This window comes from Cucurbita maxima, unplaced genomic scaffold (genome assembly GCF_002738345.1).
Source record: "Cucurbita maxima cultivar Rimu unplaced genomic scaffold, Cmax_1.0 Cma_Scf00001, whole genome shotgun sequence".
In the NCBI taxonomy this organism is placed as follows: Eukaryota; Viridiplantae; Streptophyta; class Magnoliopsida; order Cucurbitales; family Cucurbitaceae; genus Cucurbita; species Cucurbita maxima.
In genome coordinates this window covers 6,289,300-6,314,202 of record NW_019272017.1, presented here as the reverse complement: position 1 = coordinate 6,314,202, position 24,903 = coordinate 6,289,300, and the positions used below count along the sequence as shown (strand labels likewise).

The window sequence follows — 24,903 nt, the reverse complement described above, 5'->3', positions numbered from 1 at the left end:
TTTTTTTTTTTTTTTTTTTTTTTTTTTGGTTCTGTTTTGATAGGAAACGATTTCATTGACCGAATGAAATGATACAGAATGATGTCCCAACAATAGGGATTACAAATGCTACATATAGATATGACGGTGGCCATCAAATGCTTATAAATGCTACACTCTCCAATCTCCTCATTTATTCCTGGCCTCTGTTTAATGGCAGGCGAGATGAAAAGATCATCACAAATTTCTTTTGGGAATGGCCCAAGAATCTAAGATGGAGAAAGGCATGCACAATGTTAGTTGGGATATTACCAAGAAGCCCCTTTACCTTGGAGGCTTGGGCATTGGCAGTGTAAAAGATAAAAAATGAAGCTTTACTTGCCAAATGAATTTGGAGATTCACTAATGAAAGACAAACCCTTTGGAGGCAGGTTATTAAGTCTAAGTATAACTAATCTGACCCTTGCCATCGACGGCCTCCTCCTTCCAGGAAATTCTCTTCCAAAGCCACTTGGCCATATATCTCCAGCTATCCAGCAGTATTAAGGACCTTGGAAAGCAAAAATTGGTGATGGGAGGGAGAGATCCTTTTAGAATGAGCAACGGACTGGTGATGGCTCATTGGCTCAATCGTTCCTCAATCTTTACAGACTTAATATATAAGCCATATGCTTTCATCTCAGAAAGATGGAATCAGATGAGATTAGTAATGGGCTTCCTTGCTGCATCGCTTGAAACGGTAATTCTTTCAAATGCTATGGATAGATGGGTTTGGCTGATGGAACCATCAACCATTTTCTCGGTGGAGTCCTATAATCAACATGGCCAAAACAACAAAAACATGACATAGACCCCCTCTACAATTGCCTTTGTGATGGAAAATACCGTAGGAGAGCGAAGATTTTCTTTCGGAAACTCAGCCCACAAGAATATCAACACCAATAACAACAAAAGAAGTTACTTCATCAAAACTTATCCCATCAGTCTGTGTTTTCTGCTGGAAGGACACAGAGTTGCAAGGTCGCCTCTTTATCAATTGTTCCTTTGCTAGGCACTTCTGGTCCTCGGTTTCAGAAGCCCTTGGTAGGCACGCTACATGGCCTATCATCATTCGCAAATTCCTCTCCTACATGCTCATGGGCCAACACTTCATGGTTCAAAAGAGGACCATTTGGAACTAGCTTATCGACACCTTTTTATCGACCCATTAGAAAGAGAGGAACAGCCACGTTTTCAAAGACTTGGGATCTCTTTAATGCTTTCGGTCAGTGTAAATGTGCAAAATCCTTCAAGGACTAGGCTCACTAATCTTTTAGCTACGAGAAGAATATTTTGTTATCCACTATGAATATTTGGAAGTTTTTGTTTCCTCTTTTGTTAATTTCATTCATCAATAAGATTCTTGTTTCTTCACCAAAAAATAATAATAATAATAATAGAATGAAAAGATGAAAAACACGATAACTTTAAAAAGATGAGGAAACATTTTTCTATTTTATAGCAAAACTGAGAAAAAAGAAAAGAAAAGAAAAAAACCCATTAGCTATCTTTATTTCATGGTTATCCAGATATCCAAGCTCAGTAATGAGGAAGTAATGGGGGGTCAATGAATTATGAAAAATAAATTCTTCGCTGCAAGTGTAGAAAGGGTGGGGGACAACCTACTTCATCAATAGCTGGATATGCAACCAATCCCTTCTAAGTGTAAGTAAATCATCATTTATACAAGTAGAAAATAAAGCTACTCCAACAGATGCAGAAAGAATGAGAAGTTTGAAAAAATGGAGGGTGAATAAGATAAAAGCTTAAATGATGATATTATACCTGGTTTTCTCACCTGAACAGCCCACCGTAAGCATGTCTAAGAAAAAGAACCTATGGCTGTCCCTTTGAGCAGCTAAGTTACACCCCTGATTAAAATATAGTTCTGCAGATAAATACTCTCATTCTGAACACTAAATTAAAGTAATTAAATGACAGAATTTCAGCACGACAGATAACAGATGAATGAGAAGAGAGATCCAACATCAAGATATTATTGTCAATTTTTATCACTAAAAGCTAGATAAGTCAAAATGTTCCTTTATAAGCTTATCAATCATCATTTAATAACGATTTGGTTCTTGAAAAAAGAGCTTATTTCTTTACCATTGAAAGATCAGTGATTATAAGCTTAATTTTCAAAAGGCCAATAATCAAATTGTTATCAGGCTTAATAATTTCATAAACTATATTCCACTAAAAAGAATATCAGTCAATCGTCCAATAACGAATTCTTTATGCAACTCGTTAATATGTAATTCTTAAAACTTGTTCTGTTGATAGCAGCCTTGAGGAGTTCAGAATTCTCCGTTAGTGCTGCTATATAATCTTGTAATAAATTTCCACCACGGTTCCTCTCACCAACAACCAAGTTCAAGTGAGCAATAGGAACTCATACCACAATCGAAAAAAGTCCGTCGCCAAACTCAAACCAACAAATAGCAAAACATCTAAGCTATAAACATCCACACACATGCATAAATAGCGAGATCGCACCAGTTTCCTGAGCACGCGCTCATAGTGAACAAAGGACTGAGAGAATGCAATGAAGATGACGGCATTGGAAGAGTGAGGAGAAGAAAAGGCGCGCTTGAGGAGGTGATGAAGAACAAAAGCGCCGCTGGTTTCAACACAATCCTCAACAAGCAACAGACGGCCGACCAGAGGGGAGAGACTCGTAGAATCATCGAGACCTATAGCTTCATCAAGCAAATTCGAAGTCATTCGGCTCATGATGGTTCGAGGTTTTAGGGCGGCGACAGGCGGAGCAGAGCGAGAAAGGAGAAAGCAAATATATAGTAATTTTTCGTTTGGTTCCTAGTGTGGTAACTGGAAATGCTTCGCGGTCCTATGCTGTTTCTTTTTTATTATTATTATTTTTAATTCTGTTTATTTACTTTCCACTCATACTTTAAATGAAGCCACGTTATTTTTTAAAGTAAACAAAATAAATTTTAAAATTTTATTTTAATTTTAGAATTTGATATATATAAATATATATATATTTTTGAATATCAAATATAAACTCTTAAAAAAATAAAAATAAAGCAAAATGGTTAATGCTTTTAATCTTTGGATTATTGGTTGTACTTCAAATACAAGAGTTTTTGTAGTTCGAAATTTATAATGATTTAAGAGAGTAATTATCAAGATATTTAACCAACAATTTTCAAGAGGTCCATTTGTTCGGTCATTTTTCACTCGCAAATGTTGGCTTGCTGATCTCGAGAATTCAAGTCAGGCCATGAGCTTGCGCTTATAAAAGGCAACTAGTTATGCTTACCCGGACGTAATTGGAGTCAATCCAAGCATAACTCCTTAAACAAGAAACTCGTTCCAAAATTTAAAACTTGATTTTTTTGTTCCTATTAACTGTTGAGCCCAAAAAAAAAAAAGAAAAAAAAAAAAAGAAAGAAAGAGAAGAGCCAGAGTCACAGCTATAAGTAAAAAGTTGATATAAAATTTGAAAAGAAGACAAAACAAGGGAGCAATTGTGTTCCATATTTGTTCTTGGCTCTGCCCCTCCATATCAGAAACACTTCACATTTAAAGCCTGCATATTTGTAGAGCAATTGCTGCCCAATTTCATTGCTGGGAACTAAAAAGAATGAAAATGCAGAAGGCATAGGCGGCGGCGGTGTAAGAATGCTTGAAAGCTTTTGCAATTCAAAGTGTATACATTCACAACTTGAATCAACAGCAAATCCACAGGAAGGCCTATTTCTATATAGCTACAAAAGCACCAAGCTCAATTGTACATACATAAAGAATCTTGTGCTGGAAGGAAATGGCTTGGAACAGGTGAGGAATAATCATAAAAATTATAACAAAAGAATTGAAATTTTTTTTTCTAAGAACAAAACCTGGGGGAGAGTAGAGGAGCTATCTGGAATGCAACTGCACCACGAGACATGCCAGGATACTTGTTTCATATACTTGTCTGATTGTTAGAATTTGGTTTCATGGTAGCTTCTTTTTTAAACATCACAGTTCTCTTCTAGAAGATCTAGGTGTGGACAAGCTACTGCGGGCGCTTTGAACTGGTTGCGTTTCAGGATCGCATTTTTGGGAGGCAAGATATGTGAGGGCCGTGACGACATCGGCGATGAGGGGACGCATATGAGGCTGTTCCTGAACACACATTGCAGCTACTGCAAGAGCTTGATATAAGCCTCTGACTGGGTATTGTCCTTGGAGCAATGGATCGGCCATCTGTGGAAACTTCCTTCTGTCTTTAAATAAGGGTTGTGCCTGAGATGAAGAAAAGTAAGATTTTTTGGACAAAAACAGATGATCCTCCCCTTATTTACTCCAGGACATATAAACAACTATATATAATGTCGCAAATCATATCATTTGGCAGAAATTGTATTTGAAAATGCAGCACATTATACATTTACTTGGATTCAGCTCAGGTATCTGAACTAATATTCCAAGGAATCTTTAACAAAATCATAGTCTTATAATGGAATAGATACGAAAAAAGGTAATATCAGATCCACAAAATTCAAAATTTCAAGAATAGTAAATAAGGAAGGTCACAGCTACAAACAACCAAGCAAATGACAGCAGTCACAATCATGGTTCAGCATTTTAATGAACTTCTTGTTTTTACGACATAAATATCTTATGTAGGCACGAGTATATTTAGTCTATCATCAAAAAACCCAAAACAACCGTGAATTTTCAGTTTTCTTCATTTGGAAACCGAACCCGCCAAACCAGACTGTCTTCAACCCAAACCAATAGTGGTTTCGGTGGGTTTGAGCGGTTTTTTCAGTTTTCACTTGCACCCCTAGTGCTGTGTGCATGCATAAGTTGTAATTGGATCGTGTGTGAAATGAGTGAGCTTACATATCCCACAATTATCTTCACAAGAAGATGATCTTTAGAACAGCATATTAATGTAAAAAAGTAAGAGCGGAAGGCATGAACTGGATAACTAAAGAGGAAAAGGAAGAGATGATTACTACCCATGCCACCAAATTATGTTCCCCTGCGGCTCTTGAATTGTCAATAGCTTTTCTGCCGGTAATAATTTCAAGCAGAACAACTCCAAAGCTATAAACATCTGATTTTAAAGTGAGCTGGCCTGTCATTGCATATTCAGGAGCACAGTATCCATACGTTCCCATCACTCTTGTAGACACATGAGTGTTATCCCCCACGGGGCCTAATTTTGCCAAGCCAAAATCGGATAGCTTAGGATGGTAATTTTCACCAAGCAGGATGTTAGAGCATTTCAGATCACGATATATAACTGGGGGGTTAGCTTTGTCATGCAAGTACTCTAAGCCCTTTGCAGCACCAGCAGCTATTTTCATTCTTATATTCCAATCAAGTCGTTTCTTATCGGGTGGGAGATCTGGCACAAGTATTTTATGATGGTGTCATTAACTCAAAAGAAACAAGATTAAAGAAGAATGCAGAAGGGAAAGACGATTGAAAAATGAAGGCAATAGACACTGTGGTAGATGCAAACCATGTAGATGGTCTTCCAACGATCCCAGTGGCATGTATTCATAAACCAAGAGTCTTTGATCGCCATCCGCACAGTAGCCAATTAAATTAACAAGATTTGGATGATGGAGTAGGCTTAACATTAGTACTTCAACGAGAAATTCCCTGTTCCCTTGTAGCCCATTTCGATCAAGTTGCTTGATGGCAACTACCTGTATTCAACAAAATCACAAGGATCAGAACTTCCCTGCAGCGTTTCAAATAAAGGCCTTCAAACAAATGCAGTAAATTGGATATTTAGTCCATTTCCTCTTTTCTTTAGATTTTATGTCTGTCTTACGTGCATGAGAGAGAGTGTGTACTCAATTTTACAGCTTTAAGTTCCTTCCCAGATAATTAGACAGCTACAGTTAATACAAAATTTTTGCAAACAAGTCCATTTCTTTCGACAGGTGCAGCTCAATATATTAATATTAAGAAAAAAATTCAGGTTGAATGATGATTTTAGCAACTAGGAAATCACAATAACAATTCTTTTTGCTAAGAACTCCATTTCTGCAGACAGTTTCAATTATTTCTCAGACTAAAGAATGGATGAACTGTTTTAATTCAGATGTGCCACCAATAAAGCATTGTTATAGAATGATTTGATATTCAATATGAGCTGCAATAAGATCAACAGCACCGGCAGGGGTGCAAAATTAATGTTAATATGCCAACTTAGTTATCTTCGTTCCCAGTTATGCAGATTACTAGCCAATGCTAAAATTTCATCTTTTCTTAAAGAGAATGACATCGTTGATAGGATTGAGATCAACAATATTGGTAAAAAGGGTTTCCACCAAAATGTATCCAATAGAATAAGATAACTATGTTAGAACATTTAGGATTGTTCAACCTTGCAGCACAGATAGCAGAGACATCCAATGTTACAAAACTTCATGGATAAAGAAATAGAGCAGTTGAAATTTAACCTTATGAAAACCAACTTGACTTGGAGTTTAAGGTAGTAGCGAACTCGATCATTGTCATGATTACTCCAATGATGAAAAAAAAAAAAAAAACTAAAATCTACCTGATTTATGCTCTCCAATCGTCCTTTATATACTTGACCGAAACCTCCTTCACCTAAAAGACAGTCGGCTCTAAAATACTTTGTTGCAGCTGCCAACTCTCGGAATGAGAATGTAATTGTTTGTGCTGCAATCTGATCAGAACCTTCATCTTTTAGAGCCTCGTTCTTCCCATTAAATATCGGCTTAACCATTAACTTTTCTGCATATAAAAATGGGTTTACAGAACAACATTCAATAACAAGTTTTGCAAACGAGTAAAAGGCAATTTTGATAATTAAAACACATAAGCATCATTGAAAACGAAATAATAGATAACATAGAATGATTAAACAACATCCTTCAACAGCAGTAGCTGCATTGCAAAGCAGACCAGAAATGCATACAAACAACACGTTTTTTTCCCCAAAAGAAAAAGATGCCACCTAACAATCCGATAACCCAAAGTGAAAATTTTGATGCAACAACACAGAAATAGTATAGTCACCTAAGAGAAGAAGAAGAATATGATGAAAAGAGAGAGAACCGTCGGAAAGTACATGGAATCGAATTAAGTTTATAACAGAGTAAATAATCCAAGCATCATCATGTACACCAAAGCAAAACAACTCGAAATAGGAATTCTTAAAATTGGGTTTATGAAGCATATAACTGAGATATTTCATAATTCACTAAAAAAGAAACTGCATCAACGATTCACTATGAGATACCAAAATTTCAAACCATTTCAAAGAGCCTGCAACAATCCTATACCTAAAAAAAGAAACTAAAAGAAAGGAAAGAAATAAATAGACTCCAAGAACAAATCCTAAAGGGTAAAGACCACCTAAAATTCCTTGTAGCTGCTTTCTCTAACTCAATTCAAGCTATAAAAACACCCAATAGCTCAAACAAAAACAAACTCGAAAAAAAAAAAAAAAACTCAAAAGGGAAAATTAAAACACCTCCCATTCAAATCCTTGCAAATCCCCAGAAATGGCAAGACCATTGCCATTAACGATGGATTTCCTATCCAAAGTTGAGTAAACTAAACTCCGCAGTGCACATTTGCATTAAAACTCGAGTAGAATCTCCAATTGAACGCAAATGAGAGCGATAAATTTTTGAACATTGTTCATAAATTTACCTGAAGCCGATGGGATCGGATCATCGTCCTTCTTCTGAACCTGCTGCTGCTGCTGCTGCTGCTGCTGTTGTTTTCCCCTCTTATTTGAACCTCCAGTACAGAGAAACCATCCCATGGCGTACTCTCTCTCTCCCGTACCTCACAGAGTATCACCGAAGTCCACAGAGAGAACTGAGAGAGGGAAGGTTAAAACTGACGCCCAAACACGCTTATATCTTTTCTTACCAGGCCTTTTTTGCAGATACATCCTTTTATTTTACTAAATTTCTGAAACATCCCCCGATTTTTGTTCTGTTTTCCATTCAGTGCACAAAAAGTGGGTGCTACTGCGCAAATAAAACAAACCTTGAGGATGAGTTGGGAAATTTTAAAATTTCTAACAAGTTTCCAAAATTTTATTTTCTAGGTCGGATACATTTTTCAAATTTTCAAATTTTTAATTTTTAAAATTTTTAAAATTTATTAAAAGTTAAATTTGATATTTTATATATCATGTTTTAAAATAATTTTTAGACATAAAATATACATAATTTAATGGTTTCAAATTTTTTTTCCTCTAACTCTAAAAAAAAAACAATAATAATAATTAATTTTAAAGCCTCTTTTTAAAATATAAGGACTAGAATGATAATTTAACAAATTTATGGATCTATGAGTAAATAAATGAAAATACAAAATAATTTTAAAATGATAATAATACGTCAGTTTTTTTTTTTTTTCAATTTAATGATTTTTGTTGTTTCTCAATAAATGTAAAGAAAAATTAATACAAAATATTAAACCAAAAAATTCTGAAATGGGAAATTTTTAACAAAGGAATGTCAAAACAAAGTTTTTAAATATTTTACCTTTTAAATTAAAATAGCTTACCAAAATATGGTAAATAAATTTAAAATAATATTGTGAATTGATTATAAATTGAACCTTTTCATTTGTGTGTATTTGATATTTTTGAAATTTGAAAAAAAAAATAGTTTATATCTAATGGTCCCTTTTAATATATTTTTAAATTTCTAATTTTTCCGCTAATAAATTTTAATTTTTTAAAATTTTATATCTAATAAATCATTCACATATTTAATTTTCTTTTTTTATTTTTATTAATAAAATTTAGAGTAACTATGAATATTTTAATAAGAATGGCTTATAATATACTATTTTTATTCTCACATATACATTTTTTTAATTCAATTTTCATACGTAATTATGAATATATTTGTCAAAATGAGAGATGGAAATCTCTAGTACTCTTTATTATAATAGAAAGAAAGAAAGATATGCAATAATTTTAGTTTTTTTTTAAAAAAAAAAAAAAAATTAAGAACTATTTTTTTGCAAATATTTTTGAATCTCAATAAAGCCTAACTTTATCCTTTTGCTAACAACTAATTATTCCTTGATTCACATAACTTCATAATTAACCTACCAACCCATCGCAATTATCGGTGAAATTACATATTAACTTCTATTACATCAAAATTGTTGGATGTCTTCCCAATATTTTATTTTTAAGAAATATCCTAATACTTTAGTTGTATTATTAAGTTTTTAATAAATTTCTTATCCATATAGACCCGTAAAACTGATTTGGATAAGATTAAGTCGTGTAATAAAAATAAATATTTAATTTTAATGAGATTTATTGTGGTGGCGACTAAATTGTTACACGTTTAATACATTGAGGAGGGCATTATTTGTACAATTATTCTCAATTTCATGTGATTGCTATAAAATTTATTAAATATTTAATTATAAGTTGAGCTTACAAACATAGAAGCTTATGAAAATTTGAAGTGTCGTACTACCAAATGACCATTTTTTAAAAGTACATAGATCAGAATAATCATTTTGAAAATATAAAGACCACATCAAACTAAACCAAAGTTTATAATATACATTTAATAGAGCGATTAATCATTTTTACATTTTGAATGCATATCTTAAAACGGATTAAATACATTATAAATACATTTCCAAGCCATTTACTGTTCTACTAGAAATGGCCTTACTCAAGGTTGTATCTAATATTTATTGGCCAGAAGCTGCAAATGGCAACAAACAGTGTCCTTAACATGTTCTTGGTCACCAACCAATTACAGTAAGCTGACACGTGGTAGCCAATTGGAACTCCACCTAATTTCATGGTCAGCCTCTGGGCTTTGAATTATGAGAGGGAGAATTAAATATGTAAAGTCAAAAAGTACATGGACAACAGAGCAAGCATTTATGGAAAATTGAATAACAACAGCATTATAAAGACACAGAAACAGGGCTAAGAGCCTACCGGTTTTGTGGACAATCTATGTTCCCAACTTCTCTTACCTGTTATTTTGAAATGCAATCTGTTAGGATTAGGAAGTTTTTTCAAGTCTTTATGAGGGCCTAATGGGAACCGTACTTAGAAAGGATGATGGCATGACAAGATTTTTTGTAAATACAAAGATTTTACAATTATTATCCTGTAATTTAACCAAACAAACAAAGAATCAACCAAAAAATTGGTTCTACCTGGTATCTATATATATTATATATTTCTATGCTGATAGAGAAAAGATAAATATATCTTTAAAACTATTGTTGGGAGTGGTATATAGATACAGGAAATGCAACTCCAAAATGATGGTGTACTGCAATTTGTAATGTATAGATACGAGTACCATTTTTGAGATGGAGTTTTACTCGTCATGGAGGCCGTTAATGTGTTACTGATCAACGCCTGAATTTGGCGACTCTTCTTCAGGAGTTTTTTTCTGGATTGAAGTTTCCTCTTCGGTAGTCTTGCTACCATCATTTGGATTTGGGTCCTCAACATTGGATGGTTTTCCCTGTGGGATACGGAGCAGGCACGACGTTAGAACATTAGGTTCAGAGACACTAAGGAAGAGATAGTTTTCATCGCATTAAGTTGATACATAAGAACATGCATACTACTACGTTACATTTACAGTTAAGTAAAATTAGTGTTGAAGGACTGTGCATTGAAAAACAATGATAATTGAAAGTATCAAATTGATAGTCCGGCAATGAGACAGCTTGTGTTTCAAGAGCGGGTCCCAAACTCCAAACAACCTATGCAGAAATTTAATAATTTAAATATAGAGAAAATTTCAAGTATCAGACTACAAGAGATATTATTATGGGTGGGGTCTCAGTTGTGCACCCCATGACCTATTTTGAATATGCATAAAAAAAATAAAAAAATAAAAAAATAAAAAAACCTACACCAGACAACTCATTGAAGAACTTGATGCCTAATACACATGACAAATTCATTACCAGAATGCTACCAAAAAGAAGAGAGAAAGCAGACTGGCAGGGTCTAATCAACGGCGAGAGGAATTTACAAGACCAAAATGCTATGATTACCCTTCGACACAATTGACTGCTGATCCACATAACAAGGAAACCAGTAGTGCGTCCGTTTCTCATAAAAGGATTAAGGTTATCGACTGATGGTCTCTTTCCAAAAAAAAAAAAAGCCAGTCTCGTCAGGTTTCTTTTTTTTCCGTAGCCGGGAAGAAAACATACAGTTCCTATGCTGAAGTTCCCGCAGCAGGCTCGTAAAGCCTCAGTCTTAACTGAAACAGAGACAAACGTAGGAAGACGAAAAAAGCCAGGCAAGGACAATAGTTTTTCTTTTCTAAATATTAGTTCATCCATGAACGGGTACTAGATACTCTTTTTTATGAAGGTATAATACTTACCATGAACGGATGTGTAAGACAGAGTGGAGGATTTCATCTCAATAGTTGGAAGGTTGTGTCTAAAATTATTAGGGAAAGGGCTTGAAATAGGTAACTTGGCTCCACACTCTCTCCTTAAATAAGGTTTTGGGATTGTCTCTTGCTATTGTTGCAGTTCTTGGAAACAATCCTTCATCCAATATTTCATGATAGAGGATGCTTCTTTGGCAAGTTGTTTTCTTGCATTTTTCAAAGAAATAGGAGGATCCTTGAAGGAGTAAAGAGTGTTTGGTAGGACGTTTGAAATATTATGTCTCAACACCTAGCTTCAGTGCATTTTAGTCTTCTTAAGTTTTCCATCTTTTTAAACTTATCCATTAAGTTAAGAAGAAGCTAATAAGGGACTAGAGGATCAGAGATCGAGGCAGACATTCAGCTAAATGTTGGTGTTGTCCTTCCTTCCCCCTCTAGTATGGAGGCCTAGCTATTGGCTTCTTCAAGCAGAGAAACGAAGTCCTAAGTGGTTGTGGAGATGTATTCAATAGGACAAAACATCGTGGAGAACTGTGATTCACAACAGTGCATCAAATATAATTCAATGGTGTATAAATGAAGCTAGTTATGGTCTCACTGTATTTTGTGATTAACAAAATTACTTTTGCGTGATATAAGTTTATTTTTATTGGAAATTCTTGATTACGTTGTGTAATTTAATTTTTTTCTCTTTTATACAGGCTGTTTATACACATTTTTTTTTTCATATATATACTCTTAGGGTTTTTTAACTCATGGTAGAGCCCGCTACTATATGCAACTTTCTATTTGTACACATTTGTATGAATCAACAGATAAGAACATGCCTAGGGAACCACAAAAGTGGGCATGCAAAGGCCGTGGCACAACATTACAAAGAATAGCTCCTTCATTTTTAATTTTGAAGTAGCAAACGGTCACTGTATCCATTTGTGGGAGGACTTTGGGATGTATAGCTTCCTAGTCGCAAAGATTGACATCAATATCCTATCTATGAAGAAAGTGCATTTTTGGGATGGTGTTCGGACTTCTGGTTCCCTCATCACAATTGATTTTTTGTTTCTTTTAATGAAAAACCAATTTTCATAGAGAGAGAGAGAACAAAAAAAAAAGAAAAGAATACCAGAGCCTATATTTGTGAATGATGGAGAGAAGCCAATGATTGGTGTGGTTGGACCTTTAAAGAGGCCTTTTTATAGACTACTGGCAGCTGAGTTGCCCTTACAGAGAAAATAAATTTTGTTCAATTAGAAGTTCGTCAAGACAAGGTGGGTTTGCCTCGTCATCCATCACATCTATTCACCTCTAAATCTGCTTTCCTCAAGCTTACAAAGACCTCAACAAACCTAAAGACTACGTAGGTTTGAAGTTTAATGTCCCGAAGAAGGTTAAGATGTTTCTGTGGTTCCATGCCTCAACACTTAAGAGAGCTCCTAGAGATATTCCCCAATTTGGCTATGTCCAGTCTTGCCTGTTGTTTTTGCTGTCTAAGGAGGAATCCCCGGATCACCAAGGCTGGTGATTTAAGGGCAACGCTTATGGAATTGTCTTCAAAGTTATCTATGCTTCTTTGGAGGAAAAAGGAAGAAAAAAACTTCTTAATTTATTTCTTAGTATTATATAGTCCGCATCTTCATGTAGAGCTCCTAGCACATAAAATTATTTTGTAATCCTAGTCTTATGATCAACCTTGACCAAAACGCTTTACTCTTATCCAAAGAGAAATATTTCTCTAATTACCAACAATAGAATCCTTTCTTGTATATGCTGGCAGTTCCCTGTGTTTCACGTTTCTTAGTTTTAAAAGCTATAGGAAAATTGATAAGCATATTTTTCATATTCAGATGAAGATTTAATACAAAATTTTCTAACTTATTTATGATACAAATTTATTGTTGGAGTTAATTAAGAGATTTTGTAAAATATGGGAATATTATTAAAGAAAAAATAGTCACCAAATTGCAAGTTTTTATAAGTCTATAACTTTGCATTGAAAGGAAATCAGATACTTCGAGAAGAAAATATTAGAATGAGCAGAAAAAATAGACCTCTATGTAAAAGTAAAGGGAAATTAGGCAGTAACCTTGTTTTTATCACGCCAGCCAAACCCAAATGGTCGACCAAGCAAACCTATCTTTCTTGCAGGGAAGTCCTGTGCAGACTCTTGACTGCTCCTTAATGAAGAGTCCGATGGCAGGGATCTGAAGGAAAAAAAACCCTCATTTCAACTTAATGTGGATTTTATTTACAGAAGAAACATGAGCATAATAAATAAATAAAATCATAAATTTGTCCCACAAATGTTAGTCCGTGTTTTATAAATGAACCCTTGTTCTTCTGCCATGCTTTTCCCTTGATCATACTATTAACCCAAAATTATTGCCACCAATTTATGGGAAGTCAAGACGAGGGGTTTCAATTTAATAATAATTTTGAAGTACACTCGAACATTCTATGGGAGAAAAAAAAAAAAAAAACAAGAATCAATAAATTCTACGAAAACTTAAAAGAACAAGAACTACAACTTCCACAAAAAGAGGGATGAAACCCAACAATGGAATTCCAAACATGAATTAGCAATTAAAGAACAAAACATAAAAAACTAAAGGTTTTTTTCAGTAACTGAAGATGGAACCAGGGCGCCTGAAAGAGATGGGATTTTAAAAAAAGTTAATTACACACCTAGGAGAATGTACAGAGCGGGGAGAAGGCTGTGCTTTGAGTTGGCCAGACTGGTACTGCAAGGTTGCCTCCAGCATTGATTCTGCCATAACTGCTCTCTTCTCCATTTCAGCAAGTGCGGAAGTAGCCTGTTCATACTTTTCCTACACAAATACAGTCGTTGTAGCATAAGATCAGCACAGATGCAAATGATCCAATTACTAATAACCAGAGTTGGGGGTCTAAACCTAATGCTCATTTTTAAAGTTAAAACAAATACAACTTTGTAGTAAACATGATCAAAATACAATTACAAGATGACAAATGATAATACTATAACCTAAGGGGTTATGCTTCTTTTTCTTCTCAATAAGAAACAAACTTTCATTGACGGATGTAAAGGAGGTTTATGCCTTTTATTTGTCAAGGCTTGTATGCCATATGAGCAAATTGGTTATAACCTTCTCAATATTCAAACCTACAGTTCATAGCTCCTAAATGGAGTTAAATCCTTCTAAGATTGTTCATTTTATTTTGTTCTTGTGAGGAAAATAACCTTCTCAAGTGGTTAAAACTTAAAAATTATGACTTTTGAACTCAATTAGGGTCTAAGAAATAAATCACCACTGTCCTTGCTTTCATAACATCCAAGAAGTGGAAGTCAACCATGTGACATTCATTAAATTGTGTTGCAGGAAGCTGGCCGTCAACTTACCTGGAACTTCCTATGGTCAATAATTCTGGATCTGTTGCCTTCAGACCCCATGGACTGATAGAAGTTCTTGTGTACATTTTAAATGGAGCTGTTTGGTCTTCAGGGAGGCAAACCAAAGCGAGTGGAAATCTGGACGGCAGAAGTCTTAACTGGATGGTGGCTTGAAGACAAAGCTAAATTGCTTAGATTAACCTGTCAAGGGCAATCCTTTGGCTGACTTGAAGGAAAGAAGCAAAGGAGTTTTCTCAGATAAGAATACTTCTTTAGCTTTTTTTTTTTCTTTTTTTTTTTCTTCCCCTTTTTGGATAAGAAGCATGACTTTCATTGTAAAAAGGGAGAAGAAAAAAGGAGGGGGAGATGAGATATCCCCACACACCAACGGGTAACAAAAAAAGATGCCCTCCTTCTTTAGCCTATTTTTATGATCTTGTACAGTTTACGGCCTCAAACTGGAGTGCCCAACACTTTTCTTTTTTTGAAATTACCCCATCTGCATCATTGATCCAGATTTTGGAGGGTTTTTTTGTGACCCTTCCTTGAGGAAAAGAAATGCATCATCCTTTTGTCCCTTGTGTTGTTTTGTTTGAATTTTGGTGGAAAGGTCCCTTTCTCTATAAAGTTGGATGATTAACAAGTGCTTCTCTCAAACAAAACTTTTATCCCATCAGAGATTTCTCACCGAAACGAAAAATCAATCAGAATTTTTTTTTCCCCTGGGAAGGTGTAACGTCAAAAGTAACATTAGGTACATTGGGCAACAACGAACCTACTAACCATAGTAACAAAAAGGAGGGACCAATTTACTCCAAGTCAGGGCTAGCCAAAACTATGATTAGTGTCAGTAAAGATACAAGAATTCCTGTCTAGCCAAAGGGACCATATAAAGGCGTAATTGAAGTTTAACCACAATTCTTTTTTTTTCACTTTCTGACGAAATCAATTAGAAGGTTCCCCGTGGATCAAAGATTAGGCTGATAACCTTTAAATTTTCCAATGACTTACTCAAGAGGCTTCCAGGGATCAAATCTCGATATGCCAACAGTGTATTATGACCATAGGGTAAATGGATCAAATTAATTCTAAGAAGATCGATGATCTAGATAAGGAATCTTTGGCTGCCTTTTTTGAAGGCATATGCCCATTTTGATGCAAACTTTACTCGGAGGTTGAAATGGAGGAATAGATGACAATGATTCTCAATCATATCATTGAAAGCATCTCCTTTATGAACTGGATTTTGAATGGTGCACGAGCTTTTTCCTACAAATCTCTCTCACATTGTTTCCATTTAATATCTTCTTTTCTAGTGGCATCAAGGCATTTAAGTGCAAGGGTATTAAATCATGTGAGTTTTCCGACAACAAAGTGAAAGGAATCAGTTGTAATTAAACAAATAAGTTGAAGGTGGTATTGGAAGGAAAAGATTTCATATAAATCACCCCAAGGACAGAAATTTCTATTACAAATATTACGATCTATCTTTTCCTTTTCTTTTCTTACCTCTAATAGAGAATTTAGAAAGATGCATCATATAAAGCGATTAACAAGAGGTAACCTGAAACATCTGAGCTGCATATTTTTGTGCTGCAGAATCTTGCTCAGCAAATCTTCGAGCATCTTCAGTGAGTTTTTGCTCTTGTTCAACCCGCATCAAGACCTAAAACAAAGCATGAATCCTCATGAATGAAGAAAGATAATCAAAAGTACAAAGAGAAGGATAATAATGACAGAAACCTGTAGCATTGCCGTTTCCTGTTCCTGTTTATCGGCAAGTCCCTGTCGAAGCTCAGCAACCTCTTGTTCCAATTGCTCAACCTGCGCATCAATGCAGTTCCTCAAACAAGTAAACACTACGATAATACTGGGAAATATATACTTTTTGTACTTTTGCTTACGTTTACATTCTTTTTGTCAGTTTAAAAACATAATGAATTTAAGTCATTATATGTTAGAAAACTATTCACCGTTACATATTAACAATGACCACTTAAAACAACAGAGAAAATATAGAACAGCAAAAAATGGATTGTTTCCATTTTAGAACTTAAACTTGCTACTATGAAAAAGCAAAGATGCTACAGCCTACAGCCTAAACTTAATTTTGGAGCGTTTGGCAACAAAGTGACTAAACAAAAGAGACTACCGGTGCATTTATTTATAGAATTCCTACATGTCACTTGCAGGCTACTCACTTACATTTATTTATTAAAATAACAAATAAAAAAGTGGCAAGAATTGAAAATTTCTAAGCCGGCAAAATGGTTAACGCCCTCCCTCATCTTAGTACTATAGCGTGTAATTCATAGATGAACGGAAGTTACTAGCTATTTCCAAGAAGGAAAGTTCACGACAATAAAGGTTGAAGATATACAGAAATTTTCAATCAACAGCACAAGATGCTTAACACGGAGAAAGCAAGAAAAGAACTCAAGTCTTAGGTTATTTTTAATATACCCTAGCACTCAACTGCCGACGATTATCCTGCTTAACCATCTCCATTAAAGCAGTCTCCAGCTCCTCCGCTCTGATAAAAGTACAGAAAGGTCATGTATAATTGTAGAAATAAGGAATATAATAGAATGAATGTAAGGGTAGTCGATATAACTGTAATCTAGAGAGCCTGTGAAACAGTATTTTGAACACGACTGCACCACACAAAACTAGATCTCATTCTATTTACTTTCAGGATCTTTTTTTTATCATTTTTAAACTTTTCTTGATCATATGAGTTGATTCCTTGTACAACTCACATCTTAAAGATTATGATGCAAAGCTTTCTTTACTAATGAACAATATTCACAAAGTAAAACTCAGTTCTTTCACTGATGATATTGCTTAATGGAAGGATATCAAAGATTCTTCGCATGCAAATCCACTTTGAATTACTTGAAATATTTTCGGTAATGCTTTTCACCTTAAGAAGTAACTTAAAATGCTTAAAATCATTTTCTAAAAGAATAATTATGTTTTGCTGAAAAATAAGGAAGACATTTTGAAAGAAACAAAAAGCAGTTAGAAGTTTTTTTTTTTTTAAAAAAGAAAATTGATAAGTGCTTTAACGATTTCTTTTGACTTAAATACATTATCTATTAATCTGATCACATACGTTGGCATTAACTTTTTGTTCCTACGAATAAACATGTTTTTTCTCTCCCCTCTCTCGCCTCTTCCCCTCCACCACACCAACCCTTCTTGCCGAAACTTGCTACCATGACACAAACATCACTCCCTCTACTTTTTCCCACCATGTCTAGACCTAAGCGTCCACTGGAAGATGGGGGGCTTGGCATTGTTGACATTAGGCTGTGTAATAAAGCTCTACTGGCTAAATGAATTTGGCGCTTTATACAGGAAAAAGGGGCTCTATGGAGGAAAATCATCAAGGCTTAATTAGGATCTCATCATAATGATAAAAAGCCATCCACTAATCATCATGTCTCCTCCAAAAACCCATGGAGCCACATTCTGAAACAGAAGGACCCTTTTTATAGCAACAATGAGTGCATTGTTGGCGACGGAAACTCCACCTCCTTTTGGTTTGACCAATGGATCAAGATTGATTCTCTCAGAAAGAGCTTTCCTAACCATTTTGCTATTGCTGAATCAAAACATGAATCCATTTCTAATGTGTGGACCCGTGGAAATAGCTCTTAGACTTTGAACTATAGGATGAATCTCAAAGATGATGAAATTGTTGAGTGTGCCTCCTTTTCTCAGATGGAAGCTTGAGAGTAGTGGATTCTTCTCAACAAAATCATTGATCTCGCACCTCTCTTCTGTCTGCTCCTCGCAAGCAATGGATCTTTGCAAGAAAATGTGGAAGTTCCCTTGTCCTAAAAGAATCAAAGTCCTCCAATGGTAATTAAGCTACTCTTACCTCAACTCTATAGGCCAACTACAAAAGAGGGGCCCATGGATCAACTTTTTCCCTTCTTGTTGCTGCCTTTGCCAGAAAGACAATGTGTGAAACACAAAGCCATATTTTCTTCCNTTTTTTTTTTTTTTTTTTTTTTTTTTTTTTTTTTTTTTTTTTTTTGTGTGTGTGTGTGCGCTTTTGGGTGGTCCACAGTTCCATCTGCGGATTCTCTTGGGTGGATTAGAATATTACTGATGGATCGTCCTTTCAAATCTAGAAAGGAGCTTCTTTGGCCTAGCATTATCAGAGCGGTTTTACGGAAGATTTGGGATGAAAGAAATGCAAGAATTTTCCAAGGCAAAGATAGGCCCTTCAGGGAAGGTTTAGAGTTAACTATTTTCCATGCTCCTTTTTGGTGTAAAAACATACAGCCCCTTAGTAGTCCCTATTTAAAATTCCCGGTGCAAATTGGTGCATTCCCTATGAACGAGGCCAATTTTGTACCTCTTTGGAAAATTTCACTCAATCAATGAAATTGTTTTTAGCCAAAAAAAAAAAAAAAAATGTTATCAATTATCTCTTTCAGTGCATACTTTCTTCTCTTAATTTCACTCTGAATGCATTTCCTCAATTACTTTTACTTGTTTTCTCTCGTTAGCTTTGAAGTTCTTAATTTCACTAACATCCAATTTACCATTTTTAGAAAGGAAAACGAGAATAGCGAATGTTTAAAAGGTTGTGAGCCGCACACCTTGATGAGGGCATTTCACTCACTCAGCTTCACTCCTAGGCATGCCAACATGAAAATAAACACTTTCTTCCAACAATTTCTTTCCGTACATACACCCTCTCATTAATCTCTTTCTACATGCACTTTCTTCGTCATTTCATATTCTATTAACATAGACACATTCTCTCAATGATTGTATCTCTACACATTTCTTGCTTGTGTAATTCACGCGCAATGCATACTTAATGGTCTTTTTATTTTACATTTAAAAGACTCTTTTTTGTTCTAATTAAATTAACCTGAAAAGAAGAAGTTTATGCTACAGCCAATGAAGTTGTTTGTTGAATGATGGTGGTTTAGAATAACTACATCTGACTTAGATTTCATAAGCGTCCATCACGGAGCTAAAATTTTCAATAATGTTTTGCATCATTGCCACCATAAATCACCACAGCAGCATTAAAAATTGTAATTGAGTCATGAGGAAAGATGTGTGAGCATACACAAGCCACAAAAAACTAAATTAAATAAAGAGTATGTACCTTAAAATAGAAGATCGCTTCTCCTCCAACAATTTACACAATTCAACCTTTAACCACACTACCTGCAAGTTGTTGGTAAAAGTTCAAACCAAAGCTAGCAATAAAGGTTCTTTTATCAACTACCTCTTGAAACTCCAATATCAGTCAAAGTTCATACGTAGAAATAAAATCATGGAAATCTTTTCAAATTCCTGATTCAAACTATATATATGAAATTAACATGCGCAATCAATCCTACAAAAAAATCCAGAACCATTGAAGAATCTCAGTTGCTATTTAGCATGTATGTCTTCTGGGTCATGATTCCCTTTTCACCTAACGAGTTAAAAGCCAATATTTTGAATATCTCTATGACAGAAAAAGAACAGTTCTACAGTAACATAATATGTGCATTAGTTTAAAAATTGATTGATTTATTTCTTTAAGTCCATAAACAAAATGTGCATTAGTTTCTAAACCTGATATCAATGCCCCACTAGAAATGTGGGTGTAAGTACTCTTTTAACACAGAAACATCCACTAGGATTACCAACTGAAAAGAAATGTCATGAACATTAATTCCTTTAAACTCGGAGAGACGGCTGAGAAGAAAGGATAAAATATAAACGACCTGATCTTGAAGATCAGGAGCAGAATCAATCTCATCTTCCCCAGGCAATGTAATAAGAATTTCTTCCGCATTGGTGGAACCAGACTCGGGGCCTAACAAACCACCATTTACTTGTGAACTGTTCATTGTTTCTACCATCGAAGATTTTGAATCATGCTTAAAACTATAAAGCTTAGAAGCTAAACCCTGAGAATCCTTCCATGCTCGAAGCCCCTTAGATCTTTCCTCAATAGCAGTGACTACAGCAGGTCTATGTTTAGTTCTCAGCTCTCTTAATCTAGTTTCATTAACATTTTGGAAACCCATACAAGCAGTCAATACAAGTTGGCTGCTGTCAAATGTTGAGCCAGCAAGTGACTGCAGCAAAGTCACAGCATCTCCAGCGTCCTTTGTAGTAACCAACGCAGGGCCTACAAGTAACTGAGAGCCAAATGAAATTTCACGAAGCATAACAATCTATGGTAGAGTGCAAACTGTTGTATGAACAAATAAACAAAGGATGAATATAAATGAATTGCTTTCATCCAGTACCATATAGCTCCATCAGTGCCAGTGCTGTTCTGAAAAGCATCACACGGTTTCCTTCAAAAAGAAGAACATCCCAAACTCGAAGAACTGAAATCAACAGAAAAGAGGAGACAGTTAATAGTCGACTTCATCAAATACCCACATAATTAAATAATAAGATTGTGAGTAGGAGTCAGCTAGATATTGCACCACCGGGTTGTTAGATATAGTGAACAATTCATCAGAAAATAAAAAATAAAAAGATACAGTATAAAACCTGACCACTTTCCCATGGCAGCATGTTCATAAATATGGATAGGAACCACGGCCCAGTAACCCATGCCACCTGCACTCCCAGGTAATCTAGATGATTGACTGTGGCAGAAAAGGGAAAAACAATAAAACAAAGCACGAGAAAAATTCTTGACACAAATCACACTTTGCTGCATTCAAAATCAATAAAAAAAAAAAAAAATAACGTGGATGTACAAACCCATTTTAGGAAATCTCTCACGCACCAACTCCTCAAATACAAATTGATCTACCTAATACAGAAGAAATCATCAAAATTATTGTTAGTATTCAACCGGCTACAAATTGTAAAATTTGTAGGATAAATATGAGGGGGAAAACAGATATAAGCATAGCCAATAAATTAAGCAAAAAGATAACATACTTGAGATTCAATCATTTCCTCGGAGTAATACCCATCAAAGTAGTCATCAATAATTCCCATTAAGGTCCTGAAAGATTAAAATGCAAGTGGATAACCAGTTAGATTGTCCTTTAGAGGGATGATATTATAATCTCCAAAAGCCTCCATGTGCAGCACAGTTTATGTATTCCCCTAAAAAAAAATATTACTAAAGCAAAGAAAGAAATTGCTAAATATGCTGCCATAATTTTACCCACATTCCATCACCAAAAGGCACTCCAATATAAGTGTAGACCTACTCACCCACACCCCATGCCACAAGATAATAAAGAGAGAACAGAAAGAAGAAGAAGTAGTAGATCATGTCCGCCAAGGAAACCATAACAAATAAGTACCAAAACTTACCAAAAAGCATTTTCTTCAGGCATGAGAAGCAACAATAAGCCAGCAAAGAAATTCATGGCCTGAAGACGGATAGAAGTTTGAACCATCAAGATGTAGGCCAGAGATAAAGAACGTGGAATGAAACATCATCTATTGGCAAAAATTCCCAAAAAAAAAATTGAGCTACTGTGGTCTCTCAAATTGCTTTGCCTGTTCGTTTCTTATAAATGAATATAGTATCAGTTCGTACAAGTCTACTGTGAATTGGAATAGCCAAAGATTGACTCCATGAAGGCCATTATATTTGGAACCTTCCCTCTTTACAACTCTTAATATCATGTTAGTTTGTTAATTTTTCAGCACAAACAGTGCAGCTACAGGATATCAATCTGAACAAACAAAAAAAATAAAAAGTTCATGAGTTTCACAGCTGTTATGAGGGTGTCTTAAAATATTACCTGACAATATCCAACAGAGGGATTATGTCTAGCATATGCAGTCAGCAAACGCCTTAATGCATTTCTACCATCCACATCCAAAGCAGGATGGCCAGGAAAAGTGCGAGGCAAATCCTGCATTCAAAATATGGAATTAAAGGGGGTTTCAAGAAAGCCAAGTGTAGGGATGCATAAAAGAGGGACTGAGGACAATGCAAAGACCTTTTCAATTTGCCCTTTCCATTTCTCAGTTGTACACACAGAGTCAGTAGAAGACCCTTTGCTGTTGCTGTCTGATTGAAGACTATGATTTTCCGCGTTGTTCTCAGAATTTGTATCTGAGGCTAGGAGATCTGTGTAATACTTTTCAACCCTCCTTGCTCTAACCCCTACAAATGCCTGCCAAAGCTGACATAGCACATAAAAGAAGCAATTGAAAATTTTAGTAGGCTGAAGCACTCGTTGATAGCCGAAAGAAACTAAGACAGAGAGATAATTCCTACCTCACCCCGAAGAGCCATTGGCACCCCACCTCTCACAAGGACCTCCAGCTCCTCTCTCCATGGAAATGAAGATTCGACAGGCAACAAAAAAGCCGGAATACCCACAACAAGGCCATTGGCATTGTCACTTGAAGGAGCCTCTTGTGCTGGATCCGACTTCTCCACATCATAGAACTCATCCTCAGAGTCCTCCTCAGATGCTCCACGAGGCGATTTAGCCTCTTCTATAGCAGAAAGCAACTTTCTGGTTCCAGTGTCGTGATTATGATTTGATAAATCCTTCTTTTTCTTTACACGAACACTCATCATATCTTCAATTGCTCGAAGTGATGGTCTAATTTCAGTCCATATCTGAATCTTGTGAGTTTTTGTATCCTTTTCTGATGACACACCTTCATTTTTCAAGCCATTAGCATTATGAAGGTCATTATTACTGTCCAAAGCTGAATTCTGACTGTTTGAATCTTCTCTTTCAGTGTCCTCCTCTATAGTAGAGTCTATCTCTTCCTTGACAGCTTCTACATGTGATGCCTTTTTATCGTCTTCCACTGATAACTCATTAACAAGTGACTGAGCAGACTCTGCTTGACGATCCAGGAAGGAGTTCCATCGTTCAGATCTCTCCTCCTCTTCCTCCTAAGTTTACAAGTACATTAAATGAACAAGGTACTATATGCATTTTTTTTTATTGATGGAAAATTTAAAATGTTAACAATAAAAACCTAAAGTCCCCAATGTGTACGTTTCAGGAAGAACAGTTATAAGTGGAAGAAAACCTTGTAGATATTGGCATACTCTCGGTATCTTTGTACATGCTGAGGTCTCACAGCGAACCCGTATGCATCCCTGTACCAATATCAATCAATTTTTCAATGCACGAAAACCATCAATACATAGGGTTGGATAAAAGAAAGACCAAATAAGCCCTTTCTCAATGTATATACAAATGGAAACAATTCTAAACCGAGCCTAGCATAAAATAGAAGCAGATACCACAAAGGTGAACTTCTAAGGCTAACCCAGCTTAAGTTACCTGCCGTCATCCTCCAACGACTGGAAATTTAGACTAGACAATAACATATTATGATTTCTGAATGCCGAATTCCACTTTCCATAGCGTTCGACAATAACAAAACACCCTTTCACTGTTCAATTACAAGCCTATCTAGATTGAATCCCGATACGCACATTAATTTCCAAAGCAACCTACCGTCCGAAGCACGATAAATCATAAAAACAAAAGGCACGTATTTCTCCACGACTCCAAGAACATGAAAAAACACACCAAATTTCACAACCAACCAAAACTAATGTTCATCAGACCAAACCACAAAGCCAGCTAACCCGGTACGATCGGGAAATCCGACGGTGTAAGCTAACAAAATAAACGCGCGTAATGCTGTCACGTAAACTGAAATCCGCTAGATCAGATAGAGACGATGTACGAAAAAACCCTACAAACGAGAAAAACAGATAGCTCGACACATTGATTCCCATGGTTTCGGAACACGTGGAGGTAGCAGAACCAATGCAAGATTCTAAAAAATGAAGGAAGGCATTACCTCTTGTGATCAAAGGCGAGGAGATGGTTAGCGGCTTTGCTGGCAGCCTTCATTGATGAAGATTGAACCATACAGAGAGCTTCCCGCGGAATAGAAGGTGGAGATCTCGGATTTCCCTTGATATTCTGCAACTGAATTCAGAGAGAGAGAAAGAGAGGAAATCGGGGGTACATGAAGCGACTGAGAGAGAGAGTGAAGCACATGGAAATGGCCGAGATTAGCGTCACGTCATTAGGGGTGGTGCCTCTGGTAACTTAGCACAGAGTTCAAGATAATGAAGACCAAAACGAACCAAAAGCCAAAGCCAATGAGAATTATAACTGCTTCTGCTTTTTTTTTTTTTTT

General features: G+C 35.6%; 3 protein-coding genes across 5 annotated transcripts in view; all 3 read right to left on the bottom strand.

Moving 5' to 3' along the window:
* LOC111485133 (elongator complex protein 6) overlaps positions 1-2,835 on the bottom strand; it is a 4,560-nt gene extending 1,725 nt beyond the window's left edge. For both annotated transcript variants that reach the window (XM_023131879.1, XM_023131870.1), the window contains exons 1-2: positions 2,518-2,835; positions 1,817-1,889 (exon numbers count right to left, since the gene is read on the bottom strand). In XM_023131879.1, the coding sequence (XP_022987647.1) occupies positions 1,817-1,889; positions 2,518-2,754 (310 nt within the window). In that variant the 5' untranslated portion in view covers positions 2,755-2,835. The remainder of the gene's footprint in view (positions 1-1,816; positions 1,890-2,517) is intronic.
* Positions 2,836-3,659: 824 nt separating this feature from the next.
* LOC111487344 (probable serine/threonine-protein kinase PBL7) lies at positions 3,660-7,872 on the bottom strand. Its single transcript, XM_023134738.1, has 5 exons — positions 7,681-7,872; positions 6,557-6,756; positions 5,504-5,693; positions 4,995-5,386; positions 3,660-4,272 (listed from the first exon to the last, which is right to left on the bottom strand). Exons 1-5 carry the CDS (start codon positions 7,793-7,795, stop codon positions 4,006-4,008), a joined length of 1,164 nt encoding a protein of 387 aa, XP_022990506.1. The 5' UTR covers positions 7,796-7,872; the 3' UTR covers positions 3,660-4,005.
* A 2,221-nt stretch (positions 7,873-10,093) lies between these two features.
* On the bottom strand, positions 10,094-24,847 carry LOC111477705 (TBC1 domain family member 2A). 2 transcript variants are annotated; one of them, XM_023121597.1, is made up of 19 exons: positions 24,559-24,847; positions 23,773-23,842; positions 22,997-23,632; positions 22,716-22,901; positions 22,515-22,628; positions 22,078-22,136; positions 21,694-21,760; positions 21,511-21,562; positions 21,300-21,392; positions 21,042-21,125; positions 20,696-20,920; positions 20,511-20,602; positions 19,901-19,962; positions 17,227-17,296; positions 16,507-16,587; positions 16,328-16,429; positions 14,079-14,221; positions 13,480-13,597; positions 10,094-10,505 (listed from the first exon to the last, which is right to left on the bottom strand). In XM_023121597.1, exons 1-19 carry the CDS (start codon positions 24,627-24,629, stop codon positions 10,383-10,385), a joined length of 2,448 nt encoding a protein of 815 aa, XP_022977365.1. In that variant the 5' UTR covers positions 24,630-24,847; the 3' UTR covers positions 10,094-10,382. The 2 variants fall into 2 exon arrangements, with proteins under 2 accessions (XP_022977365.1, XP_022977357.1); XM_023121589.1 differs by having other exon boundaries at positions 20,511-20,920.
* Positions 24,848-24,903: the final 56 nt, after the last annotated feature.